At 37.3% G+C, this 19,051-nt stretch overlaps 1 protein-coding gene across 4 annotated transcripts in view; it reads right to left on the bottom strand.

The window, feature by feature from the left end:
* The window catches only part of CCT6B (chaperonin containing TCP1 subunit 6B), a 28,296-nt gene that overhangs the window by 2,477 nt on the left and 6,768 nt on the right, over positions 1–19,051 (bottom strand). For 3 of the 4 annotated variants that reach the window (XM_077749893.1, XM_077749891.1, XM_077749892.1), the window contains 8 exons: positions 17,552–17,655; positions 12,078–12,188; positions 11,511–11,670; positions 8,601–8,683; positions 7,925–8,021; positions 7,500–7,647; positions 1,804–1,937; positions 84–186 (listed from right to left, as the gene is read on the bottom strand). In XM_077749893.1, coding sequence (XP_077606019.1) covers positions 84–186; positions 1,804–1,937; positions 7,500–7,647; positions 7,925–8,021; positions 8,601–8,683; positions 11,511–11,670; positions 12,078–12,188; positions 17,552–17,655 — 940 coding nt within the window. The remainder of the gene's footprint in view (positions 1–83; positions 187–1,803; positions 1,938–7,499; positions 7,648–7,924; positions 8,022–8,600; positions 8,684–11,510; positions 11,671–12,077; positions 12,189–17,551; positions 17,656–19,051) is intronic. The other variant, XM_077749894.1, reaches the window with a different exon arrangement.

Consider the following 19,051-nt stretch of genomic DNA (forward strand, 5'->3'; position numbering starts at 1 on the left):
AGTCTCCACCCCCTTACTGTAAGTTCTGGGTCACAGTAGTATAACCTCTTTCTTTACCAAGCAGCTAATTTTTCTTTACTTACCTGTATTCAAATCTATGCCAACAGGTTGTTTTGATTCTGAATGCTCAGCCTGAACTTTTACTAGAGTTTCCTGCAGGTCATAACCAGAATTCTGAGCAAGAACCTTTAGAAATAAAAATAATAATAAATATATGTGTGAAATACCTTCGCACATCTATTTGAATATCAAATATAAAAAGTAAGGCACTGTTCTCTAGTCTTGTGAAAACACATTCATAATACAGTAATCCTCTCCTTTTAAAGAATTGTTTTGTTTTGTTTTTTGAGAGAGAGAGAGTGCATGCACACAAATGAGTGGGCAAGGGGCATAGGGAGAGGGAAATAAAGAATCTTAAGCAGGCCCCATGCCCAGCGCAGAGCCCAACTCAGGGCTCAATCTCACAACTGTGAGATCATGACCTGAGACAAAATCAAGAGTCTGATGCTTAACTGACTGAGCCACCCAAGTGCCCTTGAAGAATTCTGTCCTTAATCTAAATCAAATTATTATTTTATGTCTCTAGCAGTTTGCATATTTACTTCAACATTTTCCCTATGTACCTCACACTAATTTCTGAGGGCATTATAATACCCCCATCCCTACCCCACTACAGTAATTTCCCTCCTTGCAAAAGATTTCTTAAAAAATGGAAAGAGGGGCACCTGGCTGGCTCCGTTGGAAAAGCATGTAACTCTATCTCAGGGTTTTGAGTTTGAACTTCACACTGGGTGTAGAGATTACTTAAATAAATAAAAACGTAAAAAATGTAGAGAAGTAGAATGGTATTGTTTCTTCTCTTCTTGTCCCTCTAGCCATACATTTTCCAGCTTTTCCTAGACATCTGCTAAAGGAACCTTCATATTTGCAGGATGCTTGTGTCCCTCACCAACATGAAGAGAGTCATGACCTGTGACAACAGGAATGAAGCTAACGGCACTCCAAACCAGGTTTATTTCCAAGTAGTACCAAACCAACAGCTGATAAGTAAAAAGAAACCATTGCTGTATACAAGGCTTACTGGTTTGTCAACTACTGGATCATTACTTACTGACTTTGCTGTTTTGGGGAAAGAGAAAAATAGATATCTGATTCTCAAAAATTCTACAAATTGTGAATAATTTTAAAGCAACTACCAAAGAGTCTTTGCTAACCTTGTTCTTAATGTTTTAATTCATGGTAATAACATCTTTGACATGGTCTTCTGTGTTTCTAAGTGGTTCACAACCAGATTAAGGCAAAGGAAAAGGAATGGTAGTGCTGTTTCCTTCTGTTGATATGTGGAAAAAATATCTGGTTTCTCTCCTTTTCTAGGAATTATAATGAAAATGAGAAAAGCACACTAGTATTTGGAGTTCTCATTCCCATAGTTTAAAGTAATAATCCTTTGGATACCACCAACAAAACAAAAATCTATGCAAAAGTCTAGTTAAATTTTAAGTTCTAAACTTTTCATTATGATTAATCGTGAACCATTTTTGAAGGAAATTTCTGGACTTACTTCAACTTTTGGAGCTCAGAGAGGAGTAAGGGGGTAACAGTTATTTCATGAAACTCTGAAAAGGATTCTGAGCTATTATCCCAAAAGTTTCCCTGCTTTGGCTGTAAAATATCTTAGACAAAACTGTGTGGGGAAATAAAAATTAAAACTCTTTCTACTCTGGTGTTAGATAATGTGGGTAATTTGTAATCTAACACCCTTAGATCTGACCAGTTGTCCTTTGGCCATTAGGATAGTCATACCTTAGGAATAATGAGTAAGGCATCAGCAAAAGCTTGTACTCCAAGACGAGCTCTTCCTTTTATGGTGTGCTTATAATTGACAAGAGCTTCAGCTATTGCCACTTCAACTGCACCTCCTCCGGGAACCACACAACCTATTGGAGGAAAAAACATTCCGGGGTGGGGGGACAGAGAAAAAAGCAACTAGCTATTCAAGTGTGCTCTATTATATTGCCTACATCTAAAATATACCTAAGTAGACACAGAAATAGAGTGCATCGTTCAGTGATTACTTAGATGTCTTACGAAGCATCCTGAAGTTACACACCATTAAATAATTAGGCATGGTATAGACAGCCGGCTGCAAACAGTTTATTTCACTGTTTGTAAAAAGAGACATTCCTCCCACCTTCATCTTATTCCTTTATGACTACATGTAAAAGGTAATTATTTGTCATGTATAGGGACAGGTAATAAATTATAATATCTGATTTGAAAAAAAATTTAGGCCAAGATGATTTGGTCACCGTTTTGGTATGGAATTCTTGGGACTTAATAAAGTATTTGTTTTCTGTACTGAAGCAAAACCCAAACTGCTACCTGAGGAAAAATATAAGTGTTCTCATTATTCTAAGGCAAAGGCTCTGTTTAAAAACATCAATTTTCACAACAGGGTATGACTTTTATACATGCTCGTATGGTTTTATAAAGTTTACGAGTCTCCTTTGAATCAGCAAATCTGTTTTGGAATCACCCACCTTTAAAACAAAACAACACAAAAAGAATCTCTCCTTTATCCCACATCATTTTTTTAATCTTTATTTATTTTAAGAGAGATAGAGTGAGCAGGCAAGGGGCAGAGAGAGAATCCCAAGCAGACTCCACACTGTCAGCACAGAGCCTGATGCAGAGCTTGAACCCATGAACCGTGAGATCATGACCTGACCCGCAATCAAGAGTCGAATGCTTAAACAACTGAGCCACCCAGGCGCCCCATCCTACATGATTTTTAATTACTAGTCCCTTCCTCTGCTTCCCTATGCAACAGAACTGTTCAAAAGAGTTGTCTACCCACAAGGTGACTGCATCCTTGCTTCCCATTCACACTTTTGAAAAGTTAAAAGTTCCCTGTGATGTAACATTGTATGTTACTTATACTGGAATTAAAACATAATTTTAAAAAACTTTTTTAAGTTCCTGTGAAATACTGAATATACACAAAAGAATATTTAAATGTGTAAAGTATAAAGAATAAATGCACAAATAAATGTACTCATGTACCTCCCACCCAGCTTAAGAAACAGAACATTGTCAATAACTTTGAAAATCTCCCTGATCCCACTCTGTGAAAACACAACATATCACAATTTGTGGGATGCTACTCAAGCAATACCTAAAGAGAAACTTCTATCACTAAACGCCTATATTAGAAAGAAGAAGGGTCTGAACCAATGACCTCAGCTTCTACCTTTAAGAACTAGAAAAGAGTAAATGAAACCTAATGTAAACAGAAGAAAGAAAATAATAAAAATGAGAGTGGAAATCAATGAAATAAAAATGAACAATGGCCAAAAAACCCAAATAGTGTCAGAAATGAAAAACGTAATATCACTATAGATTCCATGGACATTAGAAGCATAATCGTAAGGGAATATTATGAACAGTTTTATGCTAACAAATTTGAAAACTTACATCAGGGATTAGCAAACTCTCTACAGAAGATTGGATATAAATACTTAAGGCTCTGTGGGCCATACCATCTTTTTAACTAGTCACCTCTGCCACTGTAGCATAAAAGAGCCACAGGTAATACATATATGTATGGGCATAGCTGTACCCCAATAAAACTTTATTTACCAAAACCAGGCAGCAAATAGTATTTGATGATCTTGACAGATAAAATGTACAAGTTTCTTAAAACACACAAACTCAAAAAAACAGATAACCGGAATACCCTGTATCTATTAAAAAGGCTGAATTCACAGTAAAACTTCCCACGAAGAAAACTTCAGACCCAGATAGCTTTACTGGTGAATTCTACCAAACATTTAAGAAAGAAATAATACAGTTCTATACAAGAATTCAACACTTTCAGAAAATTAAAGAGGAAAGAACATTTTCCAACTCATTCTAGGAGGTCAGCATTATTCTAACAGCAAAAAAGATAGAGGCATTATAAGAAAATATACAAATACCTCTTATGAACATAGATATAAAAATTCTTAATAGCATAGGGCCGCCTAAGTTGGTTAAGAGTCCGACTTCCACTCAGGTCGTGATCTCAGAGTTCATGAGATGGAGCTCTGCATTGGGCTCCACGTTGGCCATGGATCCTACTTATGATTCTCTCTGTATCTTTCTTTGTCCTTCCCTCATTTGCACTTTCTCTCTCTCAAAATAAATAAATAAAACTTACCAAAAAATTCTTAACAGCATGAGCAAATCAGTCCAACAATATATAGAAAGGATAATACACATAGCAGCATTACTTACAACAGCCAAAAGGTGAAGTGATCTAAGTTTCCATTAATGGATAAATAAAATGTGGTATATATATGTACAACTCACAATTATTCAGCCTGAAAAACCAAGGAAATTCTGATACATCATTCAAGGATGAACCCTGAAGACAGTATGCTAAGTGAAATAAGCCGACCCAAAAAGATACATATTGGATGATTCCATTCAAATGAGGTATATAGAATAGTCAAATTCATACAGACAGAAAGTAGATTAGTGGCTTCCATTAGTTGGGAGGAGAGGGGAATGGAGAGTTATTATTTAATGGGTATGAAGTTTCAGTATATAAGATGGAGAATGTTCTGTGGATAGATGATTGGGATGGTTACAAACAGAGTGAAAGAATGTATTTATTGCCACTGAACTGTAACACTTAAAAATTATTAAAATGACAAATTATATACTTATATCCATAATTTTTAAAAATAATTAAAAAATTTTTAATCCATCTTTAAAGGGAATAATGCATCATAAGTAGGTAGGGTTTACCCCAAGAATGTAAGGTTGGTTGAACCTTTGAAAATCAATGTAATTTACCACATTAATAAACTAAAAGAGAAACATCATATAATCATCTCATCAGATCAACAGAAAATGCAATTGACAAAATCCAACATCTATTCATGATTAAAAAAAAAAAAAAACTCAGCAAGAGAGGGAAACTTCCTCAATCTGACAAAGGGCTTCTATGAAAAACCTACAGATACATATTATACATAATAGAGAAAGGTTGAATATTTCTCCCTATTATCAGGAGCAAGGAAAGGACACCCACTCTATTTCCATTCAACAACGTATTGAAGCTTCTAGTCCATGAAATAAAGGGAAAAAAGAAATAAAAGATACCCAGATTGGAAAGAAACAAGTAAAACTGTCTTTATTAGCAGATATGATCATTTATATAGACAATTAAATCTATAAGAAAGCTACTAGAATAAGTGAGTTTAACAAGGTTGCAGAATTCAAGATCAGTAAACAAAAATCAACATCTGTACATTAACAATCAGAAATAGAAATTTTAAAGCCCTCATATATAATAGAATCAAATTCATAAAATACATAGATACATCTGAAAAAAAGATATTCCACTAAGAATTACAAAATACTGATGAGGTAAAAAATTATATATACTGCTGAGACAGAGTTAAGAAGGCCCAATGGAGGCAATCTGGATGGATCAGTAGAGTTTCTGACTCTTGATTTTGGTTCAGGTCATGATCTCATAGTTTGTGAGATCCAGCCCTTCATCAGGCTCTGCACTGACTGCATGGAGCCTGGTTGGGATTTTGTCTCTCTCTCTCAAAATAAATAAATAAACTTAAAAAAATAAACTTGTTTAAAAAAAAGAAGGCAATATAAAGAGATATGCCATGACTCAATATTGTTAAGATATCAAGATACCAATTATTCCCAAAATGTTCTACAGATTCAGTGAAACTCCAATCAAAATTTCAGCAGTCTTTTTGGTAGAAATTGACAAGATGATTCTAAAATTCATATGGAAATGTAAAAGATTTTAAATAACCAAAATAACTTGGAAAAGAACAACATGAGGGGATTTCAAGACTAATTATAAAGTTACAGTAGTCAGGATAGAATATTAACATTGAGATAGACAAAGAGATCAGTGGAACAGAATAAGAACCCAGAAATAAAACCACACAAATACGGACAACTGATCTTCAACAAAGATGCAAAGGTAACTAACTGGTGAAAGTAGAGTCTTTTTAACAAACGTAACTGGAACACTTTGATCAAAGATATATTAAGGTATACCTAAGAGTTGATTTGCTGGGTCATATAGTATCTCTGTGTTTAACTTTTTAAGGAACTCCCTACTGTTTTCCAACAGTTCCCTCCAGCAATGTTGAGGGCTCCAATCTCTCTACATCTTTGTCAATGTTTATTATCATCCAGCTCTTTGACTTACAGCCATCCTAACAGTTGTGAAATGGTGTCTCTTTGTGGTTTTGATTTTCATTTTCCTAATGACGTGGAGCATTTTTCCATGTGCTTATTGTTCTATTTTAAACGTGTGGTTTTTTTTTTTTTAAATGTTTTATTTATTTCTAGGAGAGAGAGAGAGAGAGAGACAGCATGAGCAGGGGGAGGGTCAGAGAGAGAGGGAGTCACAGACTCTGAAACAGGCTCCAGGCTCTGAGCTGGCAGTCAGCACAGAGCCCGATGCGGGGCTCGAACCCACGAACCGCGGGATCATGACCCAAGCGAAAGTCGGACGCTTAACCGACTAAGCCACCCAGGCGCCCCTAAACGTGTGTTTTTTATTGAATTACCTATCCCAACTCCTTTTAGAAGGTAGTTTATAAATTATCAATAAATAATAAATGCTAATATTCTATGCTAACCTTTCTTAAAATTACACAGGATCTAAGGTAATGGAATGACTTCTAAGCTATAAAAGCCTTTTTATGGTTTTAAAAATAAATTTCTAAAAATAATACGTTAATTTCTAAAAATGATACTACAGTGTGGGGTAATGGCCTTTCTATTCCTAGAACTATGGCCTAGTTGGTCCATAACCACACAGAGAAGGCCCACGTGCTGGTGAATGTACACCAGCATTCCATGCTGGTAAGGTCACAACTTATCTGAAGCCTCAGTTGGCCATATTTTGGCATTATGCCAAAGTTGGGCCGGTTCCTCCAATCCCTGCTGAAATCCCTACATCTTTTTAGAGCTTGAAAAAAATAGTCAAGAGTGCTCAGACTGGCAGCTTCAAAAGGTTCACAGTATGGAAGCTCTGCTGAATGGTTTGGAGGCCACTGAAGTGTGGATGTGGTTTTATGTCGGCAAGATCATAGGCAAGCATGGTATCATAGGCTATAGTGTTTGAAGACCAATCTTGAACATCTATTTACATTTGGTGTATTCTTTGAGTGTTCTTGGACCATGTGTGATCACACTTAGCTTGAATAAACTAAGTTTCAAAAAAAAAGATACTATAGCATTAAATGAAGTATTTTTTAATTTCATAAACAGATGTTAATTAAAAGGGCAGCATACTTACTACAAATATCCCAATGGAAAAATCTTCGCAATCTAAACTAGAAATTGTCCAAAGTGAAATGAAAGAATAGTAATCATTCATATCTTCTAAAATACTGTATATACCATGACAGATTTAGTACTACTTTAAAAATGTATAAGGTTCATATCCATCATAAAAGAGAGCCTACCATCCTCAATGGCATTTTTGATGGCACGAAGTCCATCCCTTAGAGCATCCTTGATTTGTGTCAGAGTATGCTTATTTGGTCCTTTAACCAACAAGGTGACAGAACGAGGGTTAACACAGGCCTCAATAAAAGTGAACTTTTCTTCACCCTAGAGGATAATCCAGGAAGATATAACTCGAAATGAAGTACTAGTTTATAATATTAAAATCCAATCTTCATGTGAACTTTTCTCATCAAACATAACTAAATATATGTTAAAACCAGTTAAGTTATTTTTGAACTCTTAACAAACATTTAAATAAATTGTAAAATATACCCTGGGGATTATTCAGACATAAAAGGTAAAGCCTGAATTAAAAGATTTAGTATGTAAAAAAAAAAAGTTTACTCTTCACTTTAGGACCACTGCCCACAGATATACTCACTAATGTACACTCATGTACAAGACCAGCATATCCCAAACAATCTATATTGAGATCTTCAAGAGAATTCACAGCCATTCCACCACAAGCAAGAGAGAGTCTGAAATTACATAGGTCACCATAGCTTTGATTATGGAAAGCATTAAAGACTTAATTTCTTAAAGGTGAAGATACCTAACACAGGAGACTACACTGTCAGTGGACTGTATTGTTTTTAAAATGTTTTTCTTTAATTTTTTTAATTATTTATTTTTGAGAGAGAGAGAGAGAACGCACAGGGGACGGGCAGAGAGAGAGGGAAAGAGAGAAATTCCCAAGCAGACTCCGCACCGTCAGTGCAGAGCCCAATGTGGGGCTCGAACTCACAAAACCATGAGATCATGACCTGAGCTAAAACCGAGAGTCAGATGTTTACTGCCTGAGCCACCTGGGCGCCCCTAAAATCTGTTTGAATAAGATGAAAACCTTCTTTGTTCTTCACAAAGTTCTGAGGTGGAGGTAGGTTAACAACCTTGATTTTTGACACTTCCATTATTTATTGAAACTAAAAACAAAATTTGGAACATGTGTGCTACTATTTTGCTCAACAATGTTTACATATAAGCTAAAAAGAGTATCATGGAATCATTTCAATTTAATCTGTTAAAAACTTAGGATACATAATTATCTGCAAGCTTACCTTTCCATATTTCTTCTTTTTGCTCTGCGAAGAGCTACTATGCCATGCTTTGCAAGAGTATCTAAGGAAAATGGATCAATTCCCTAAAGTCAAATTAGCAAAAAGTTATAAGCACATCTTAAGACAGTCACTCTCAGAACTGCTTCACAGTCTTAAAAATTATTAAGAACCCAAAGCTTTGGTTTATGTGGGCTCTATCTATATAATTGTCATAAATTAAAATTCAAAATAATACCAAACTTATTTTATGTTAACATAAATAACATTTTAAGTGAAAATTTACTACACTTTCATAAACAAAAAATGTATAGTTTAAAGTAATGGCACTATTTTAGTATGGAGGTTCCTCAAAAAGTTAACAATAGAACTCCTCTATGACCCAGCAATAGCACTGCTAGGAATTTACCCAAGGGATACAGGAGTGCTGATGCATAGGAATACATGTACCCCAATGTTCATAGCAGCACTCTCAACAATAGCTAAAACATGGAAAGAGCCTAAGTGTCCATCAACGGACGAATGCATCAAGAAGATGTGGTTTATCTATACCATGGAATACTACATGGCAATGAGAAAGAATGAAATCTGGCCATGTGTAGCAACATGGATGGACCTTGAGGGTGTTATGCTGAGCAAAATAAGTCAGGCAGAGAAGGACAATTATCATGTGTTTGCACATATAGGAGGATTAGGAGGAACTTAACAGAGAACCATGGGGGAGAAGAATGGGAGAAATAGTGGGGGAGAGGAAGAGAGGCAAACCATTGAATACTGAGAACAAACTGAGGACTGATGGGTATGGGGGGGAGGGGGGAGATGGGCATGGAGGAGGGCACCTGTGGGGATGAGCACTGGGTGTTATATGGAAACCAACTTGACAATAAACTATTTGTGAAAAAAAAAAAGGATGATAAAAGCAGCTCACAGTGGAGTCAAAAAAATAAATAAATAAAGTAATGGCACTGTTTTACATTTTTTATATCTTTTTAATGTCGGTCTTAACAGAAGACATGTGGATTCTCATATCTGCTTCTGTCTTCAGTATGGTGTGATATTTTCTTTTTGGCTAAAGTATATGAAGAACGCTTGGCCTCACACAAATATGTACTGAGAAAGACAGGAATATTTTAATAATCTTTCAGATAAATGTGGATATTCTTCTTTGATACTACACCAAAACTCAATAAATAATAGTTTCTTAAAAGTTAGTTTCAAGGTGACTTATGGAACTTATCAATAAACTATTCTTTTTTTAATTTTTTAAAATACTTATTTTTGAGAGAGAGACAGAGTGCGAGAGGGGGAGGAGCAGAGAGAGAGGGATCTGAAGCAGGCTCCAGGCTCTGAGCTGTCAGCACAGAGCCTGATGCAGAGCTTGAACTCAAAAACCTTGAGATCATGACCTGAGCCAAAGTCCGACACTTAACCAACTGAGCCACCCAGGGACCCCTCAATAAACTTTTCACACTCTCTCATATGAAAATCTACTTGTCTGGGGCACCTAGGTGGCTCAGTCAGTTAAGTGTCTGACTCCTGGTTTTTGTTCAGGTCATGATCTCACAGGTCATGATTCTGAGCCCCATGTAAGGCTCTGCACTGGCAGTGCGGGGCCTGCTTGAGACCCTCTCTCTTCCTTTCTCTCTGCCCCTCCCCTGCTCACTCATGCTCTCTCTCTCTCAAAAATAAATAAACCTTTAAAAAAAACATTGAGGATGGGGGATGGGCTAGATGGGGGATGGGTATTAAAGAGAGCACTTGTGATGAGCACTGGGTATCGTATGTAAGTGAATGAATCACTGAATCCTATTCCTGAAACCAATATTGCACTGTATGTTAACTAACCAGAATTTAAATTAAAATTTGAAAAGAATAAAAGAAGAAAAGATTGGTTCACTATGTTAAGCAGAGCTTCCAAATGCTGATACATTTCATAGTTATACAATATCAAAAATATCACATTTGCTAATATCACCATTAAAATCATCAGAAAAGTCCTTTACTGGAGAGCTGTGACATTCACAACGGCAGATACAAGTTTTCCAAAACTTTCATTTTTGCTTGAAAATTCTAATTTATTGGCAACAAATACTGTCAGCTGTTTTCCTTGAAGTGACAGAACCACTTCTTCCTTTTTGAGAAAAACCTGCCAAATGCCCACGTCTAAATAACCATAGTTTGTCAGTTACTCCTCTTTTTTATTTTTTTAAGTAATTTGTCTGCCCAACATATGGCTTGAACTCACGACCCTAAGATCAGGAGTCACATGTTCCACCGACTAAGCCAGCCAGCTGCCCCTGTCAGTTATTCTTTAAAATAAAAATGGCGTTATATGTCAACCAACCTGACAATAAACTATAAAATAAAAAAATAAATAAAAATTTTAAAAATAAATAAATAAAATAAAAATGGCATTCCATGGAAAAAGTGGCTAGGTCAGCTTATAACTCAATTATACAAGAGTTTTCCTTCAAGATAACCATATTTTGATGTGCAGATTTCATACTCTGTCACCTAGAATTATAAAATGATGTCTACGTAAGAATCAAAATTCAATAAAACTAATAAATTTTACCACTTCATCAAAATATTCTCAAATGAAACTTTTTTTTTTAACTGCAAGTGTATGGTAGTATGGGAAAAAAGAATATAATGACTACTGGTACTGTTCGGTGCTACTGCTGTGATTTGTACTAATGCACCACCAGTTTTACCTAATGTTGCTTTCGCATGATCACTGCAAATGTTGACACAACATAAAAGGCATTATTATTACTATTATTATTACGAAAATAATTTTGACTTCATAGATTCCCTGAAATGGTCTATGGACTCTCAGGAATCCACAGACCACACTGTAAGAAATGATGAAAAACATTTACAAATAGTTAAAATCAAAATTTTCTTTCTCACCTTCTGATTGATGACAACAAATCCTTTACTGGACTGAGCACAGACTTTGTCTTTCAGGTCTATTATTTTTTGTACTCGATCTTCAATAAACTTTCTTTCAGCTTTTACCAGTTTCTCTTTCTCTTCAGCAGTCTTATAAAAGAAACCAGAGCTCACCTCTCTAAAAGATTAATAAAAACAAGCTAGTAAAGACAGAGGAGAAAGGAAGAAAAGGCAGAAGGAGTTTATACTAAACATTTGGGAGGGAAGCAAGAGATTTAAAAAAAAAAAACACTTTTAGAAAATACAATTTCAGAGGGACCTGGGTGGCTCAGTTGGTTTAACCTCCGGCCTCAGCTCAGGTCATGATCTCATGGCTCGTGAATTCAAGCCCCTGCATCAGGCTCTGTGCTGACAGCTCAGAGCCTGGAACCTGCTTCGGATTCTGTGTCTCCCTCTCTCTCTGACCCTCCCCTGCTCGTGTTCTGTCCATCTGTCTCTCTCAAAATAAATAAATGGTAAAAAAAATTTTTTTAAAGGAAAAAGAAAATACAATTTCAAAATTCACAGAGAGCAACTGACACGTACGTTTTTTCATATTCTAGTGATACATTGCAAGTAAGGATAAATGCATCTTCTACTCGCTTCTTCATATCTGGATGACGGGCACCATGATCCAGAACTAATCCTTTGATCAACCTATAAAAAACATATAAAGTTTCTTCCTCTGAATATACACTCTAAAACTTGTTACAAAATAAGGATTGTATTCTTAAAATTGTAACAGACCTACCAGGGCACACATTGTTTTCTTGCACCAACTTTAAACCTAACACATAATTAATAAAATTAGAAAAGAAAATCTACTTTAACACAGTGTGACTGGGAAGTCACAATGAAAAGTCAACCCAGAATTATTCTCTAAATTATGTGGCTCATATGTATGACACAGCTGGTCAAGTAATGAAAGGTAGGCACACAGTGAGTTTCTTAGGAACATTTGTTCAAAATAATTATATGGAAGAACCAAACATTGTTAACCTAAATGGCCAACAATAGGGCATTGTTCAGCAAACAAATGACCCAACTATTTCGTGGTTGTGAAAACTATGTAATGACATGGAAAAATATTTACAGTGGTAGCTGACAAACACAGAATAGCAAACGACCTACAAAGCATGCTTATAACTACTCTTTTAAAAAATAAGTACCTCAGTACTGACAAGAAAAAAATGAAAAGAAATTAAGAGTAAACCTATGCTTGGGTGGTAGGAATACAGATAATCTGGCAGTGGGAGAGGCTTTTTTCCTGTGTTGAAATTTTCTTTCAAGAGTAAATATGTTTATAACTTTTTAAATTTCATTTATAACCATTAAGGGAATGGTATTTCTATTTACGAGTCTTTTGTAATCAGTATTTGTTATACATTAACATAAAGAAATAATTGTTACAATAGTTAAACATCATTATGAGGAAGTTTTCGAACTTTTAATTTAACTACTAATTTTAATCTGACTACAAAATTTTAATCTAATTATCCAACTCCTAACTGAAAGTGAAGATCTTTTTTTAGGAAGAAACAAGCAAACTATGTTCAACATTCATCACTCTTCAAGTCTCTTTACTCTTCCCGTCCTCTCTCTCAGCAAGTGATCTTGCTGCTTTGAGAAAATACAAACGCTGTCCCATCCCTACCTCTACCAGTCCACCTGCACTTGAACCTGAACCTCCTGTTCCTATGAGCAAACTGTCCATGTTCCTCTCTCAGGTGTGTGGCCTATTCCCTTTCTCCGCTCTGCTCTGGCATCATCCTCTCTTCCCTGGCGTCAGTTCCTTCTGCCTCCAGGACCATTCTCGTCAAGACACAGACTTGCAGTGATAATCTCATCTTTAAAACAAAGAATGTTTCTCCTTCAAGGCCATTCCCATCCTCCCTTCTAGCCACTGCCCCATTTCTCTGCTAACCTCCTTGGTGCTGTGTATGCTTGCATCCTCACTTCTTCCTTAACCATTTCTCTGTCTTGAGCCCACTTCAATCTGACTTTTGCACCCACTCCTTTATTGAATCAGTTGTCATCAAAGTCACTAAAAACATTAAATGCTTTCCATATCTAGGGGTCAATTTTCAATCCACAACAACTTCCTCTAAGTTTCAGCAGCGTAGGACATAGTTGATTGTTCTCCCTTGAAACATTTTCCTCTTAGCCTCTGGGACAATACTTTCTCTTGCCTTTCCTCCTAACTCAGTGACCACCCCTTCTGGTGCTGAATCCTCATCTTCTCGATTTCTTCTTTTTTCTTAAGTTTACTTATTTTGACAGAGAGAGTGTGTGTGAGCAGGGGAGGAGCAGAGAGAGAGGAAGAGAGAGAGAATCCAAAGCAGGCTCCATGCTGTCAGCACAAAGCCTGACACGGGGCTCGAACGCACAGACCATGAGATCATGACCTGAGCCTAAACCAAGAGTCAGACACTTAACCGACTAAGCCACCCAGGCGCCCCTTGTCTTCTCAATCTCTAAACACTGGGGTTCCCAGGAATCAACCTTAAACTTTACCTTCAATCTATATTCACTTCCTGGCTGATCTCATCACCTCTCAGAAGCTTTAAGTCATCTATACACAGATGACTGCCAAATATATTTCTAGATCAGACCTCTATTCTAACTCCAGACTCACCTCTCCAAATCCCTATGCAACATCTCCACATGGATGCCTAATAGGCATCTTAAAACATAACATTTTCCAAACTGAGCTCCTGATTTATTTCCCCAAATCTGTTGCTCCGAGTCTTTTCCATCCTGAGAAATGGCAGTTCCCCTTTTCCAGGTGCTCCATGCAAAACCCCAAGACACATCCTTGACTCTATTTCTGTCACATTCTGTGTCAAAACATCAACAGATCCTACTGCTCCCTCTTTTAAGTATACCCTGAGCTAAACTGTTTCATCCCTCACCCATATTACAATAGATTCCTAACTGGCCTCCGCTTCTGCCCTTGCACTGGGAGATGCCCTGCTCCACAGTGCATTCACCCCACAACAACCACAGAGATCCTTCTGAAATATAAACTAAGAACTGCTGTTGCCCTCAGTAATAGTAGACTAATTTGGACCAACCCTACTACCAAAAGCAAAATGCTAGGTTAAAAACAAAAACCTTAGGGACACCTGGGTGGCTCAGTTGGTTACGCGTCCGACTTTGGGTCAGGTCATGATCTAACGGTTTGTGGGTTTGAGTCCTGGATTGGGCTCTGTGATGACAGTTCAAAGCCTGGAGCCTGCTTTGGATTAGGTGTATCCCTCTCTCTCTGCCTCTCCCCCACTCACAGTCTGTCTCTCAAAAATGAATAAACATTTAAAAAAATGTTTAAACCTTAAAAGCACTGGAGAGCTATAAAATAGCAAAGAAAACATGAACTCCAAGGGATAAGAAAAGAACTGCAAGTACTCTTATCCTAAAGTCACTTGACACTTCAGGGCAATCTAAACTTTGGTTTCAACAACCTCACTATGAGAGGAGGAAAGAATTAAAAGCTCAGGGCTCATCAAAAGTAGAGGGTCTAATATAAGACACTCTTTACTTTAAGTAGGAACACCAAAGGGCTACATACTCAGGGTATAAACCAGAAGGATGAACAGCCCTCATGTGAATCAGCAGTTAGAATTAACAACTGAATGTTTGGGGTGTCAGGGTGGCTCACTCAGTTAAGCATCTGACTCTTGGTTTTGGCTTATGTCATGATCTCATGGTTCATGAGATCAAGCCCTGTGTGCAGAGCCCGTTTCAGATTCTCTCTCTCTCCCCTCTCTCTCTCTGCCTCTCGCCTACTCATATGCTCGCAGTCTCTCTCTCTCTCTCTTGAAATACACAAGTATTTAAAAAAAAACACAGATAGTGGGGCGCCTGGGTGGCTTAGTCGGTTGAGCGTCCGACTTTCGCTTAGGTCATGATCTCGCGGTTTGTGGGTTCGAGCCCCGCGTCGGGCTCTGTGCTGACTGCCAGCTCAGAGCCTGGAGCCTGTTTCAGAGTCTGTCACTCCCTCTCTCTCTGACCCTCCTCTGCTCACGCTGTCTCTCTCTCTCTCCTAGAAATAAATAAAACATTAAAAAAAATTTAAAAAAAAACAAAACAAAACAAAAACACAGATACTAAAAACAAACAAAAAGAAAAACCTCAAGCTGTGGATTTAAAGTATTCCCTGGGCTCCTTGCAACAGCAAATTCAAATCCTCTCTGCAGAAATGCACCTTCATCCTAGGTCTCAAATTATTTCAACAAATACTTTTTCTCAAACACTATGAATGGCACATATAAAAACAAAACACAGGGAAGCCTGGGTGGCTCAGTCGATTAAGTGTCCAACTTTGGCTCAGGTTGTGATCTCATGGTTCATGGGTTTGAGCCCCACATCAGGCTCTGTGCTGAAAGCTCATAGCCTGGAGCCCACTTCGGATTCTGTCTCCCTCTCTCTCTCTGCCTCTCCCCTGCTCTCACACTTTCTCTTTCTCAAAAACAAATAAATATTTTAAAAAATTTTAATACGAAAAAAAATAAAAGGCAGGTTTGGAATGATCTGCAGGGAAGAGAACACCATAAAAAGTGCAATAGCCCATCTAAGAAAACCAAATAAAACTTCAAGAAATAAGTAAATATAGACATCCACAAGCACACACATATATATTAAAATAAATATTTTTAAATGAAAAATGATATTTGGATTGGCTTCCAAATAATTCAGGTTTGGGACAAGGAGGAGGGAGGAAAGAGGAGTTTATAAGGGGAGTAAAAGGAAAAATAAAATGGGCAATAGACTGAAAATTGATAAACATGAGTGACAGGTATGTGAGAGTTCACCTTTCTATTCTTTCCGCTTTTATATATGTTTAGAATTTTCTATGAGAAAGTTTAAAATTAAGTCCAAAATCAACGAGATGCTATATATTGTGAGTACATACATACCCAGACGATGCCAACCGTCTGACCTCTCTCCTCTCCACCTTCAACCCTTACTCTTTTTCCTCCTACTTACTGTGCTCCAGGCACGCTGGAACACCCCAGCACAGGGTGCCTCGGGGTCTTTTCAACCGTTATTCCCTTGACTTAGAACTCTTCCTCCAGATATGCACACGGCTAGCTCCCTCATTTCTTCAGATACCTCCGTAGCTCTCTAGTTTAGTTTCCAATCATAAGGGCCCTCCCTGAACACTCCGAAATCACACACATGCTCTCACACAGTCATTCTAGCTTGTTCCCAGCATTTATTATCACTTATGTATTTATTATCTCCCACAACTAGAAACGTAATCTTCTTGGGGAACGAAATTCTGTTTTGTATTACTCTCCATTCCTAGCACCCAAAACAATGACTGGCTCAGGGTAAGTATTCACTTAATATATGTTGAATTAATAGTATGATGTTGTGGGGCGCCTGGGTGGCTCAGTTGGTTGAGTGTCTGACTTTGGCTCAGGTCATGATCTCCTGGTTCGTGAATTCAAGCCCCACATTGGGCTCACTGTTGTCAGTGTGGAGCCCACTTGGGATCCTCTGATCCCCGCCCTTTGCCCCTCCCCTGCTTGTGTTCTCTCTCAAAGATAAACATTTTTTTTAAAAAACAGACTGACATTGAATAAAACTAATGAAATTAATGAAAAAATATCTGAATTAAACCAAATATTCTAGAATCTATGTATTGTCAAAGTTTATGTAATTCAGAGGCACCTGGCTGGCTCAGTCAGAGGAGCATACAACTTTGATCTTGGGATTATAAATTCAAGCCCCGTGTTGGTGTAGAGATTACTTAACAATAAAACCTTAAAGGGGCACCTGGGTGACTCAGTCAGCTGGCCATCTGACTTCGGCTCTGGTCATGATCTCAGGGTTTGTGAGTTCGAGCCCTGCACTGGGCTCTGTGCTGACAGCTCAGAGCCTCCAGCCTGCTTTAAATTCTGGGTCTCCCTCTCTCTCTGCCCCTCCCCGCTCATGCTCTCTGTTTCAAAAATAAACGAACATTTAAAAAATTAAAATAAATAAATAAAATCTTTTAAAAAGTTTATGTAATTTACTTTGTATCTGTTTCTGATTTATGTTTCATCTCCACGATTTCTACCATGAAGAGATCAATAGGATAACCGGGTCTTTTAATAGCCAAAACAGAATCCACCACAGCCTGAAAGAGAAGTAAATGAGAACAGTAAATTACTGGTCTACCCAAAGAAACCACTGGCCCAAGTAATCACCAGACTAAGCAGATAAAAAGGGTCTTGGGCCTCAAAATACAGGGCAAGACCAAAAAGGCCACTTTGTCATGGACATTAGTAATAACCAATGTCAATGGGAACTTTAGAACCTAAAGGAACTTCAGAAATCATCAGGCCCAAATCCTTCATTTTACAGATAAGTAAACTCTGATAAAACTTTAAGAAGCTACAGACTTAAAGCAAGTTCTTTTTTTTTTATTTTTTTACGTCTTTATTTTATTCTGAGAGACAGAGACAGAGAGCGAGCGAGGGAGGGGCAGAGAGAGAGGGAGACACAGAATCTGAAGCAGGCTCCAGGCTCTGAGCTGTCAGAACAGCGCCCGACGTGGGGCGCAAACCCACGGACTGTGAGATCGTGACCTGAGCTGAAGTCGGACACTCAACTGACTGAGCCACCCAGGCACCCCAAAGCGAGTTCTTAAAACAAGGTCTAAAAGCAGAGCCAGACTAGAATTCAGTTTTAACTGCCAAACCACTGCTCTTTCTACTATCAACACTATTCAAACTTTTCCACCAAAAAACATATTAATGGAAAAGGAGGAGATGTAATCTGAGGTAAAAGCTAAAATTTGCTGGCTATACCAACATGAAATGTCTTAAGTTTTGTGTTTTATCATGAAAAGCTTTCACATCATGCCACAGTATACATGTTTGTGTTAATGTGAAAGTAATGCTTTTCCTCAAATTTGCAGAGTGAAATTGATACTCCAGAAAAGACATGTCTCACATATTCTGCCACACAGTCCCAGAGATATATAGCATGGTACAATAATATATCCTATTGCTTAGCTCAAAAAGTAATGTGAAAACAACTAATTACTGAAATTAAGTATTACAATACAACCATCCTAAAATAGAAATAAACCAAAAAAACTATACCTTAGTTTACCTGAGATAACATGATACTTGGTTTTGGAATCTAATAGAGAATAATGACAAAGACCACCGGATAATGAGAATATCAGTATTTCTACAACTCCAAAAGAGGAATGGGGGCCCTAACCAGATAACATGAAGATTCTGGATCACTTGATATAAGTACTCCGACAGGAGAAAATACTGCAGTCTTTATTTGAATTCTACTGAGCAAGAAATTGTCTGATCTTCATCTGATTTGCCAACTAGGTTTTGCTATTGGTAAGGGGAATTCATCAGAAAACAAATCAGGTGTTCTAGTCCATTCGTCATCTATATTTCTCAGAATAAATTAGCAAGACAGTATTCAGATTGACATATCAATGTCTTGTGATTTTGGTTATGTATTCATCATTCCTGATAAACCAATATATTCAAGTTTCAGAAAAC

This window comes from Crocuta crocuta, unplaced genomic scaffold (genome assembly GCF_008692635.1).
Source record: "Crocuta crocuta isolate KB4526 unplaced genomic scaffold, BGI_CrCroc_1.0 scaffold149, whole genome shotgun sequence".
NCBI lineage: Eukaryota > Metazoa > Chordata > Mammalia > Carnivora > Hyaenidae > Crocuta > Crocuta crocuta.